The sequence below is a fragment of the Drosophila pseudoobscura genome, chromosome 2 (assembly GCF_009870125.1).
Source record: "Drosophila pseudoobscura strain MV-25-SWS-2005 chromosome 2, UCI_Dpse_MV25, whole genome shotgun sequence".
NCBI lineage: Eukaryota > Metazoa > Arthropoda > Insecta > Diptera > Drosophilidae > Drosophila > Drosophila pseudoobscura.
In genome coordinates, this window is record NC_046679.1 from 26,055,354 (window position 1) to 26,068,035 (window position 12,682).

The 12,682-nt window shown below is 41.8% G+C and overlaps 2 protein-coding genes across 3 annotated transcripts; both read right to left on the bottom strand.

The window, feature by feature from the left end:
- Positions 1-4,089: 4,089 nt before the first annotated feature.
- LOC26533191 (uncharacterized) lies at positions 4,090-5,059 on the bottom strand. Of its 2 annotated transcripts, XM_033376461.1 has the most exons (5): positions 4,903-5,058; positions 4,622-4,838; positions 4,493-4,511; positions 4,422-4,434; positions 4,090-4,376 (listed from the first exon to the last, which is right to left on the bottom strand). In XM_033376461.1, exons 1-5 carry the CDS (start codon positions 4,991-4,993, stop codon positions 4,249-4,251), a joined length of 468 nt encoding a protein of 155 aa, XP_033232352.1. In that variant the 5' UTR covers positions 4,994-5,058; the 3' UTR covers positions 4,090-4,248. The 2 variants fall into 2 exon arrangements, with proteins under 2 accessions (XP_033232352.1, XP_033232353.1); XM_033376462.1 differs by lacking the exon at positions 4,493-4,511 and having other exon boundaries at positions 4,103-4,376; positions 4,903-5,059.
- A 2,371-nt stretch (positions 5,060-7,430) lies between these two features.
- Positions 7,431-12,294, bottom strand: Tim17b (Translocase of the inner mitochondrial membrane 17b). The gene is made up of 3 exons (XM_002137876.3): positions 12,071-12,294; positions 7,897-8,074; positions 7,431-7,678 (listed from the first exon to the last, which is right to left on the bottom strand). The coding sequence occupies exons 1-3, from the start codon at positions 12,212-12,214 to the stop codon at positions 7,479-7,481; spliced, it is 522 nt and encodes a 173-aa protein (XP_002137912.1). The 5' UTR covers positions 12,215-12,294; the 3' UTR covers positions 7,431-7,478.
- Between the last annotated feature and the right edge of the window lie 388 nt (positions 12,295-12,682).

A 12,682-nucleotide genomic window follows, 5' to 3' on the forward strand; every position in this document is an offset into this window, starting at 1 on the left:
GGTGACGTTGTATTGACGATAATATGTTCATGTTTTGAACAGAGTGTATTCTTGTAAGCTACAACAAATTTGACAAAGAAACCGAAAATAGATTGTTGAAAAACAGCAAAAGGGACATTAAAGAAGAATCGAAAAATAGAAGCAGTAAAAAAGAGAGAACGGAAAAAACTGAAAATTGCAACGGCATCATTTACTCATTATTGCGCTCTTTGCTTCTCTCCCTTTTTAGTCGAATTCACTTTTTCTAAGCGACGAGTACGTGGAGTTGAAAAAGTAAGATAAACAAGTTTATTAATATATAAATTAACAAAGCCTTGTTATTTGGAACATTAGTTTGCCTACTGCAATAATCTAATATAGACAAAGATTTAAGAAGTACATCATAGTGGCCTTCCTCGAGATAGAAGGCTCTTGTAACAACACTGAAGGACCTGGAAGTTGATTCTCCGACAGTAAGCCTAATCAATCAGATACAACTACATTGAAGGACGGTTGAGGCATCACTGGTAAAGCCAACGTCCACCCGATTTGTCAGCAGAGGTACAAGTACTCTCATGAAGATGTAAAAATGTGCAGACAAATCCGGGCTAGGCATTAGCCCGTCTAAACCGAAACTTGTGCTTTTCACTAGGAAATAAGAAATTCCGGCACTGACTCCCCAAAATCTCTGTGGGGATTTGTCTGGGCCTTATCCTCGATAAGTAAAGATCTGATCAGCAATGAGCCTTCGATCCTCGAGAGAAGAGAGGTGCACGAGGCGACATCTGCACTCATAAGACGGCAACGAAATGGAAAAGTGGAAAATGCATCGAGATATCGATGATATATCGATGCCATGTTTCGAATGGCTTAAAATTTAAGCTAAAGAAGCAAGAAGGTTTGCTATGCCGCTATTCGTATGGCAAAACGACCTGGGATTGATTTTAAGTCCCCTTCCAACGTCGGGATTATACTGGTTATGTGGGTAAAAAAGCAAACTCACGCTTATGCTTCACATACCTCGCCCAGTCCACAGAGTCACGGGTCTTACCAAATCTTTTAAAGTACTAGTTACGTAGATTCTTATTTTTCACAAAACTCTTCGTATACCTCGGTAGCCTATAGGAGCCATGCACTCTTTTGAAAGAATTGTTATTAATAGTACGGCAAACCGTATGCAAGAAAACACTATAGGAAGAGAGAGCAGAAGCCCAGCTAATGTTTAACATACTATCCCGAATAGTATTCAGGCTTACATCAGAAAAGAAGAATTCATTATGTGGTTCCGTCCAGGGCGAATACAAATTAAAATTGGCTTAAAATAACAACGGCATATGATGCATTTCATGTTCTGCAATAGACGGTTCGAAACATATAACATGACAATCTCCATATATCCGAAATAACAAAAATCTAGTCTATGATTTTATTTAGCCTATTAAAAAAATTATTTAATACAATACTCGGCATCATAGCCAACGACTGCAGTTCGGCGGTTGACATCAGAAACGAACATTGTCGAGAAAGAGCGCCAGAAAAGCGCTGGGCGACGAAACCATGTTTGGTTGTTGTCTCGTTGAAGATTGCAAAAATTAAACAACGGGCTGTTGTTCAAAGCAAAAAGTCGAAGAAGTGCAAGCAGAATATGTTGTGGAGAGCGGCGATCATAAAACCAGAGGCACCGCTCACTGGGAGTTTTTTAACGTGGATAGAACTGGAGCTTCCTGAGTCGGCGTAGACGTCCGCAATGGCACAGCTGCACGCAGATTAATTACCGTCAAATCAGTTTTCGACCTCTGTCTGTGCAAAAGGGCAAACTTTTACTGATACTGGCCAGAATTTGTCCTGTTTTGTCGTCCTGACCGTGAAGACACTCGGTTCTTTCTTTGGAGCAATAGGCTTCACCCGCTCATGAGAATTGATCGAAAGGGCAGACTGAAAACCAAACTTAAGACCCCGATAAAGGCTTTCAAACTTCAGAACCTTATCATTAAGTTCATCTATTTTCGAATGCGAGTCAGGTATCTCACTGCCATAACAAATTACGCAGATTTGTTAAGAGTTTAAAAGCATCTGCATGCAATTCAATGCACGGCACAAAGAACAGCGGACAGCATCAAAGCAACGAAGCTGATCAGCAGTGTCGTCCGAATTACATTCAGAGCAGTGATAAGAAGATATAGCGAAAACACGACCGAACACAGTGTGTTCAGGGCGGCAGCTGTAACAGGGTAATCGCACTTTTAGCGCTCCAGGCTAACATCCTGTTATCGCTGCTGGGTACAGTTACGATTCCACCGCTACAAGCTGCCGTCGAGCCAATTCTCATTAAAACACTCAAATACATGGAACATATTTATTGGAACCACTCTGACTTCTTAATTTGGATGTAATACTGCCATTCGACGCCGCATAGCAACGTCTTGATCCGCCCTCCTACAAAAACAGTGAGAGCTCACTTATAACTTTCTTTGCCTGGCTAATCACTAATAACTTTGTTTCTTGCCAACGTTCCGGCTACCAAATCAGAATGCGTGAGCTGTTTGCACGAAAACGAAATGTGTTGTTGTCCTGACCAATTATTTCCGAGATCAATTTGGGGTTGGGCTAAGAAAAAATTATTTATAAAGAATGCTCAGATATAGGAGTCAAATTTATGTTAATACATCAATAAGCCATATATTTTATTCCTTTTTGAATTAAAATTCGGGGCCAGCAAAAACACTATAGCTGAACCCTCCACGAGGGTGCCGGCTAAGCAATGGAGACTGCACTATCCCGAGAATGGGTAATGCACTGTCGCTTGCTTTATCAGGGGTAATGCAGTGTCTAGCTAAGGCAATGTTCCAAGTCTTCCCGATCTAAAATCGGCTCTAAAAGGGCTGAAGCGTTCCAGGGAGGGGATGAAGGCAAAAGCTCAGTATAAGGTCAAGTTTCTGACCCCTGCAAGCCGCATATCTCCCAATAGGAGAAATCCAAGCTAGCCCGGTGAGCAAGCGGCAACGCGGGCCCAAGGTGTCCACTCACCAGCCGAAGGCGAGGAAACCTAGACAGAAGGCCATCAAAGAGGTGTCCAAGGGACATCTCATTGTGGCGCATTGTGGACAGTGGCGCAGTGGAAGCTAGTCCACGCGCAGCTCGTCGAGTCGCTCTTCTCGCGAATGGCGCTCCCATGCCTACGTTTGATGGAGCGGGAGGGCTGAACAGGGTCAAGATCCTCAAATGCAATGACGACCCAACGCGGTAGTGACTGGTGCAGAAGGTGCCCCAACTAGAAGCTCTGTGGATGGAGGCCAAGCTGGAGGTGGCAGACAGGGAGTTGATCCCGTCTATACCAAAGGCGAAGGTGCTCTTCCATATTGCTGTCCAAGTAGAGCGAGCACTGAAGCTGCTGCAGAGAGAGAATCCCGACGTGCCAACGGCAGGCTGGAGAGTTCTACATGCCGGTAACCCATTACCCAACGAGGAGGCCAGCATATGATCCTCCAGATCAGCGAGGAGGCGGAGGACTTCCAAGTTCGGGAAGATGGCGTGGAGCGTAGGTAGCGTCTACCTACGGCTGACAAAGCGCCACCCCGAAGATAAATTTGCGCACAACCTTCGGGCAGGAGAGGTCAAGAAAGAGCTAGGTCTGGAAACCATAGTGAAGGTCTCATAGCTCAAGGTCTTGCGCTGGACGACTCGGAGGAAGAGGAGGACGGTGACCTGACAATTTTAGTCAATGCGTCGTCTGAGGTTGAGTTATCCACCCATGACACTAAGGGTGCTGTAGCTCAACCTTCATAAAAACAAGATGGCGTCGGCTGAACTCCTACTTGCAATGGAGCAAGGGCCCGCTGACATCACTTTAGTCCAGAAGCCGTGGATTGCGTCAGGCAATTCTGTGGCCGGACTAAAGTCCTCAAAATACAACGTTCTCTACTCAACATCGGGAAGCAGGAATAGAACCGCCGTACTCGTACGGAAGGGAAGCCATGCTCATCTTATGTCTCTAATAGGCTCTGCACACTGAGCCTCTCCCGGGGGAATGGTGGGATTTTTTTACAGATGTGAAACTCCGATTCACACTGCCACCATCCACCATCCGTCAAAAACAGCTGATGCCAATAACAAGTTCATTAAATTTGCGCGGAAGATTTATTAATTCTTGGTTCTTATAATGGATTATGAAGATATAGCAATTATTTTGGCTGTGGTTTAGCACTTCCAACAGATCATTTTGAAATTTCGTTTGTGTGCTGATTAGGTCCTGCACCATCTTCTCCTGCCTCACGTCGTGCTCTTCCTTCTTTCTGTGGTGGTCCTTCTGTTCTTCGAGACGTTCCCGGGCGATCTCTGCCAGCCACGAAATGTCGGTCTTTTTCTTTTTCTTTGGCGGACGCCCAGACAAGGTGCTGGAGCTACAAGATCCGTCCAAGTCCATCTCAATAATATCCGAAAAGTACTCATCAGGATCTGCAATGAACACCTCAAATGAAATATACTTTTTTAGCAATAAATTAATAAAACTTACTGTCGTTGTCCAAAGTGCTCTGCTCCATGTTGTTTATCCGGTAGCACCCCAGAAATGAGTTTAATTTATCGTAATGTTGCCACCCAGGTGGAGCACAATCTTTTATTTGGCAGAGTCAATAATATTTACCTGTATTTTTTGGTCATGTTCTCGAGCTTTGTCCTTATCTCGCCCCATCCAAGCTCAAGCCCAGCCTCCTTCATGGACTCGGCTATCTCCATGTACACATGTGAATTTTTGCGTGGTCCGCGCAAATCTTCAATTTTGTCCTGCCATATGTCAGTCAGCAGGCTCTCAAGCGCGGCACTCCATTTCACCCTGCCGCCTGCTGTTGTTTTCTTGTTTGCTGCATTGTGTAATAATATTATATATTATAAACAATAAAAGACAAATATATCTATTCAACGTACCACTGGAGGAGTTTTCTGGCACTAAATCCATTTTATTAATAAGTTTTTCGAAAATTTGGTCTGCTGTCCTTCCTTTCGCAGTGAATACCATTTTTCCATTGTGAGTGACAATTATTCAGAGTTGCATTTGAAAACCATCGGCTAACTATTGCATAGAAACGTGCGGTTTAGGAACATCCAAAATGGATGGTGGACTAACTGCGAAATTTTCGGAACGGCAAAACCTTACGGACCATCCCCGAAATGGATGGTGGATGGTGGAAGGTCGTCAGTGTGAATAGCCTATTAGGTGTCTGGTGACAGAAACCGGCTCCAAAAATCTCCAACTTCTCATTGGCACAGACGCCAACGATTATCCATTAACCTAGATGTAGCAAACGTGGGGGAGGAATACACCTTCGTAGGTCCCACCTCGTCAAACGTCACCTCTCGTAATGGGAAAGAGCATCTGGCTGGAGAGTCCTCGAAAGACCATCCTTCTCAGACCATAAGTACATTCAGTTCAAGTGCGAATTCGAACATTCTTCAAAGATAACAGTCTATAGAAACCCCCGGAATACAAACTGGGTAAAGTTCAAAAAGACAGTTAATTCGAAATGCGCGAATCCGGGCTCAGTGAAATCTGCGGAGCATATAAAGAAGTCCCTAGAGACCCTATCCAAGGAGTTACTGGATGCCTACCATACAGATACAAATTTAAATGAGCATTTATGACAAAAAAAAAACCCACGGTTACTGGGCTTGCTCTCTCTTCCGGCGTGTGGGATCTGCCCAACTGTTTTACCTCTCCCCTTCTTTCTTATATCTATCCTTCTCTCACGCTCATACATGCATTCTATGTAGAGTAAAGCAATAATTATTTCAATTACGTTTCATCCATCTCCAAAAGCGCTTTTGTCGAAGGCGATCCGCTATAATTGCTGTAAATTTCATTTTATTGGAAGAGCACAAAAAAAAAAGAGAAAAGAACAAGGCGCGCAGAACGCTTTCGGGGGTCTGCTTTTTTCTTTGCTTTCGTGCATTGGTTTTGTTTTTCTTTTCCCTTATGCCTTTCTTTGCTTGGGGCTCCACATAGGGCTAGCCCTTACGGTTTAAGGGGAAAGAAAACCACGACTCAGTTAACGGGGCTGCACTGCCGAAAAGGGAGCAAGGTTTTCGTTCTGCTTTAGCACATAGTGTCGCTGATCGAACTCACTAAAACTTTGTCTATTTTTTCTTTTTCTTTTCTACTTTTCCCACTAAGCCAGGTCGGCAAAGGGTGAGATATTTACGCAAAATATAAAAAAAATGGGCAAAACGAAAATTTAGGTTATTCCGCTTAATTTAGCAGCTTCCCGGCGCCGACGATGCTGCTGATGCACTAAGTCGGACCCACAGTTGGAGCGACGATCTCTTCTCTGCCTTGGGTGCTTCTCTGCGCCAGCGGCGAATTCGTTAGGTTCTTGTGCTTTTTCGGGAGCGCAATCTCTTTTATTCTCTTTCTATGCCTTTGGACAGCTGGTTGTTGCTGTGGCTCGCTCGGTCATTGATCCCAATTATCTGTTTCTTCTTTTCGCCCTTGGAAATTTCCTCTTTAACGAAAAACACCTTCGTCTGGAGTGGGGCTCAGAATCGAAAAGAAAGACAGCCGTTGTACTTGTCCACTCACCCTCCTAACAGCGAAAGTGACCCAACTGCCATTTCACCCGAAGTAACTTTACAGCGGCTTACTCTACGTGTGCCAAAAAAAAGTCGTTACCCCCTGGACATTCACGCTCGCCTGATTGCGGGAAAGGCAGCACAGCGCTTTATCGCTTCAGGAAAGCTGTCGCCGCAAGGATACGGGCACAGTTCAATTGGGAAGGAAATGACCAGATCAACTGATTACATGACCCCCCAAACTTGCCTCGACGTCAAAACAACCGCATCTTTGGGACCTGAAGACTGGAAAATCGGTAGAGAGCAAACTGAGCACCTCAATATACATACAGACGGCTCCAAGATGTACGGAGGAGTCAACCTATTCGTCGACAGCCAAGATCCATGCAGTCGTCCGCGGCTAGTTCCAGAAGTGTCTTGGCGAGCAGGGAGGCATTAGATACCCTAAGCACGACAAAGTCAGTGCGGATCTATAGGGTTCCCAGCCGCCAAGGAATCGAAGGAAAAGAGGCGGCGGACGTATTAGCGAAGGAAGGCGTCGGGCTGGCTAATATGAGAACCGAGAACGTGCCTGTCTCCCTCAGAACACTGCAAAGCGATCTCTAAAAGTAGGCCAGATCACAAGCCGGAAGTAGATGGAACACCTCGATTCTCGAGGCCTTTAAACCACAAAACACTCCTGCGATGATTTTTTCAGTTTCCATTTTGGAAAATTCTCCATTCGCATATTATCAAAAGCGCACACTCTGAAAATTACTTTTGCCACCACTTTTCCGCAGAGGACCCTCTGTGCGTCGGTACCGTCGATCCAATTTATTTAGAGTGTGAAATTCCTTATTCAATGGAGGACCATAGCAAACCATAATACCCTCTGAAGGTTCACATTAATTTTATGGAATTTTGTGTATTTTATTTATGAGCTATGAAATAAACCAATTTTATTGATATTGCTTTTGGTTAGTAGGGGTGCCAAACGTAAAATTGCTTGCTGGGTCGCCAAGAGCGGCTGGATCTTCCGTTGGTGGAGGTGGATTTCTGAACTGATCAGCAGATATTCTCGTGAATAATATTCCAACACCTTCAATTAGAGCCAAGAGAACTCCGCCTATTATCGCACTTCCGGCCATAGCAGGAACACCTACAAATATTTAATAATTATATTTCATTAAAAAGGTAAAAATTTAAGGATTAAGGCATCACATCTGTACGTTGCTAGCATCTCTTAAAATACAATATACCTTCAAGGCCATAATGTACATCATTCACATTTACAAATAAAATAAAAGTAAAGTAAAATAAAAGTCAAAGTCAGGTTATTCTATTCTATTATAGGAAACCGTTTTAGAAAATTCATACCATTTCTTGCAGCTAATATTCCTCCAGTTGCAGCTCCGCTTATTATTGAGTTCCATGGGTCTTCCTTTTTTCGAAAGTGAACGAGCGTGCAATCAATAGTACTAAACATACCACCCCAAACTGCGAAATTTCCAGCTATTACAGGCGAGCGGGTTTTTATGGCAGTCATACTTCCGATCTAAAATAATACATTTTTTTAATGTAGGCAGCATAAGTACAACAATAATATAGAAGTAAGTTTGGACTTTGAGCCAAACCTAAGTAACGAAGATCAGCTGAATAAAAAAATAATAATAAGTTATATAAGGCAACCAAAGTATGGTTTCCTTTTTTTTTTTTTTTTGGTCGTTTATTAATAACAATTAACTTATCTGTGTTAATTTTACGATAACATTATGCACTAAAACTGTTAAAGCTACTTTTACAATGGATTGGGATTAAATACAATGACTACGATTACAATATAATCAGCGGTACAGGGTCAGCAGAATTTGGTATTAGCCTCGGCGTCTCATGAGAATTAGTTTGGGTAGCTGCTGACCTTTGAAGCATGCCTTTCAGCTTGCTTCAGTCCCCCACGAGAGGGATGCATAGGGATCTAGCGATGCATCGGTGGCCCTGCGCAGCAGTTTAATCTGAAATGAACAGATTCTCACTGCCTGCGCTGCTGAACGAGCTCCCCGTGCAGGAAGACACCAGGGATAGTCTCCTTTCTTTGGGTGTGTGTTACCACTGCACACTTTTCTGGGTCTATGGACATATTAGGGCAGGGCCAATTTTCGAATAGCTTGAGCTATTGTTACATGATGTCTGTGAATTGACTGCTCAAAACACAGAGAGCCCTCGAAAGCAGTGCTGTGTCGTCGGCAAACGTTGCCACCTTGAGGGTCTGCCCCGTTTGCCTGCGGACCATGGTGGGCTTTGGCATGTTGTAGGTGAAAAGGGAGTAAGGGAGTAAGGAGACCCAAGCACACTGCGTTGTGGTATTCCTGCCTTGATGTATGTTTTCGAGTATGCTGCACCATCCTGGGCGACGCAGATAGTCCTCTCCGCAAGGAAGTATTGTAGTATTGTAAAATTGTAGTATTTCAAGGTTTATACACCTCTTTTACCCTGTGTACATTGATTTGGCGAGGGAAAGTTACAATATCGCTCTCCTGGTGGGTTCACTAGTTACCAATGGATATTGTTGGAGTGCAGACAATTTGCATCTAAACTCAATTTTTTTGGACGCATCTGGTATGTTTGGCAAAGCCCGAATAGTTATGAAACATGGACGGACTGAACCGAGAAGACCCTAAGAATACAGCTTCATCACTTTCGAAGTAGAAAAACTATCGAGCCAGTCTATTCACCCACTGACGGGTCGATTCACTTTTTGGAACTCCTCTGTACCCTAAATAACAAAATCCGGACAACAAGCCGTTTCATACTAGCCTAACTACAAAGCATTTTCATAAATTTAAACATTCTACACGGGTGTCGAAAACCTAAAGCAAAGAAATACTCCGACCGTCCGTCTCGTCTTAACTTAAGAGCATTCGCTTAAGTTATCTGTTGACGTCCTCTCAATGCATAGACGCAGAAATATGCTTCATTCGTTTCTTTAGGCTATCATATTTATCATCGAGCGCTGAGTAGAACGGAATTCAAATTTAAAACATAAATAGAAGAACAGTTAGTGAAGTACTGCAATTCATTTGAAACTTATGTTTTAGTAAAAAAGAAAGAAAGAAACCCCGAGAAAACGACTGCTTAGGCTGGTGCCGTGCGGGAGTCTGAAGTGCCCTTGTATTTAGTCTTGATCTAGCACTTACTGACACAATCTTGAACGAATCCCACGTCCTTAATCCGACCCCGTCTGCTGAAAAAGTTCAGTAGCTCAACAGCTATTTTTAAATTGAGTTATTCCAACTGATGAAACTGTTTTTCTTTCAGTTTGAATATCATTATTTTGTAGTCAATATTAACTTTGCGCAGAAAAGGTGGTCATCTATAGTGTATTTTTAATATTGGCCTTAACTCAGACACAACGTACATACATACATAGCCCTAGAGTAAATACAAGATATAGTAGCGGGGACCGACTTCAATCCAGACGGGTAAGAAAAGTCTTCGTAGCCTTACACCTGTCATCGTTTACTTTACTTGTTATTTTTAGAGCCATCTATGCAGATGTGCCAAAGACGACACATGTGCTAAAACTAACCTAGCTAACTATCCCTTTAAAAACTTTTATGAGTTTGACTTCGTCTACTATGTATACTCCGAAAAATCGAAAAGAGGTTATTCAGGGTAATATTACATACATTTAAATGGTTACCTATATTTAGATGGTTATTAACTTGCACTTTCTTGAAAGCTGGACTTGTCATGGAATTCTCTTTTTTCATAAACTTCTCCTAAAAAAACAAACTTAATTCGGTGTGATATCACAAAGGTCTGGATACAAAATTTCTAGCTCTTATTTCTCTAGTTTTTATAGTCTCTGAGGGTTATGCGTCAAACTACATAACAAACGAGAAGGAGCGTTGTGAGTTGCTGCGGCGATCGCAACTCTAAATTTATACCCGATACATAGTCAATATGGCTACATTGAGCATTGAACATGTAGTCGGGCGCTGCGTAGCCACTGCAAATTAATTTATTCCTTTTGGCTATAAAAATGATCCGATCTGATCCAGATTCAGAAATCTCATAGATATGATTCTCATGCTCTATGATTGTGCGTTTTAAGTTTACTCGTATCTTCAATATTGTAGATGAAACAGATTTTCGTCCTTTCTGTGGGCGGAAGGGGGTGGGGCGAAATTTTGAAATATACGTTTTATATTGAGATCTAACTATGTTCAACGATTCGATGTTTTCTGTTTTCTCGTATATTTGAAATTGTGGATGCCACAGATGTTCGCTCTTTGTGGGGGCGGAAGTGGGCGGGGCAATGTTTTGAAATATACTTGTAACAGTGACATATCACTGAAGTCCGGATATAAAATTTCGTTGCTCTAGTTCTTATAGTCTTTGAGCACTAGGCGCTAATGGGGACGGACAGACAGACAGGGCTCAACCGACTCGGCTATTGATGCTGATCAAGAATATATGTATATACTTAATGGGGTCGGAACCACAAATCTAATATATAGTATTTATATTAGTATTTTAGTAGTATTTTGTTTCTTTTGAGTATCGGGTATACAAACTCAAAACGCTGAGATTCGCGATACTATTCTATCCGGTACTCAGTTTGCATTGAGTGGACCGCAATAGCTGATGCACCTATTTTTCAAATAAATCAAAATATAGCTTAAATGTTCGTATATATTATAGTATCTCATTAGTTAAACATTTTTAATGTTTCCCCGTTAACGCCTTGTAACAGACTTACGCGATTTACAAGTCAAATGAAAGAGCCACGACAGACCTCATCGGGAATATCGATTGCGGATAAACTGTTTTTTGTAACCTTTTATCCTAAGCTAGTTTTGAATTAAGTTTTTAATGGTGGTACGGCTGACAAATTGCAAATTTCGAAAAAAGGCTAGTTTTGCTTCCACCGCTTAAAAACGTTCTATCTGTTAATTGTTTGAAATTAAATCTACGTGAAAACACAATAAACCTAAGATTTTGTAAAGTGCGAAGGTGCACAGTTTGTTGGAAAAGTGCGAAAGCTGTTACAAGTCACCCTGTATCATATGTATGTATAATGCAATCTTCTGATTTCCAAAAACTTCCTTCTGTTGCATATGTACATGAATACAAATCTATTATACCCTGTACTCTTTGTGTACCGGGTATGATAAGGAATACATTATTTGTTCACTATATCTACACACATATGAATGTATAAAGAAAAACAACAACAAACACGTGCTGCTTAATTACGAATTACGTAATTGACCTTTGGAAAGGCAAATGCAAATGCTTCACATAAAACATTAAATTGTGAACTAAATATACTAAAAGTGTAATAATCGGATACAGACATGTGTACATTTGCAGGTACACGCGCCAAAAATAACAGCTTATGCACATGTACGTAGATATGTAAGTACAGAAGATAAAAATTATCCGTAAAAATAACGTGAGCGAACAGTATTATAAAAATTTGTATGCCAATAAGTGAAAAGGCATGTTTCATTACTTCAATTCAGAGTAGAACTCTACTTATACTTACCAATCTTCTACTCATACCAGACGGGGCATTACGAAATCCCTTAATAGCCTGGAAGACTCCGCCTCCTATACATCCCATGGCGAAAGCACCTCCACAATCATCCACAATCCTATAAGGACATGGTTCTCGAGCATATTCTTCCATTTCTTGTTTAAATTCGCAGAATTTGGATTCTTAGGGCAACTATGTAATACAAGTAAAAGAATACTTTCAAATTATCGATGGTACTTTCAATACTATCGATGGTACTTTCAATACTATCGATAGCATTTTGTCCACTATCGAGCTGTTAGAAATGTGTAGAATCGGAATAATATTTGGCTCTTAAATTCATTGCAAAATATTTTTAGCTTAAGCATCATTTACATTTATAACCCCATCACACTGGACTCCATTCATTACTGGGATTGTCCGCAAAAGTCTATTCCCACAGGCAACCATCCAAAATCCATTTCTGGGATGTTTCGTAAGGTTTTGACGCTACGAGCATTTCAACTTATTTATTTTCTTTACGGTCTACACAATATTCTGCGATTGCAGATCGTATCTGTTCACTGATTAAAGTCAGCAGAACTCTAGCTGTTAGCGGGCTGTTCACGCACCTCGTTTCTT

What these genes read in the sequence shown, in the direction of transcription:
- LOC26533191 (XM_033376461.1), bottom strand. Translation starts at nt 4,993, where the DNA reads ATGGTATTCACTGCGAAAGGAAGGACAGCAGACCAAATTTTCGAAAAA. An exon ending in GCCAGAAAACTCCTCCAGTG is followed by an intron (nt 4,839 to 4,902) that starts GTACGTTGAATA and finishes TACACAATGCAG; the next exon opens with CAAACAAGAAAACAACAGCA.
- Tim17b (XM_002137876.3), bottom strand. Translation starts at nt 12,214, where the DNA reads ATGGAAGAATATGCTCGAGAACCATGTCCTTATAGGATTGTGGATGAT. An exon ending in CTGGTATGAGTAGAAGATTG is followed by an intron (nt 8,075 to 12,070) that starts GTAAGTATAAGT and finishes GTATTATTTTAG; the next exon opens with ATCGGAAGTATGACTGCCAT. An exon ending in AATATTAGCTGCAAGAAATG is followed by an intron (nt 7,679 to 7,896) that starts GTATGAATTTTC and finishes AAATATTTGTAG; the next exon opens with GTGTTCCTGCTATGGCCGGA.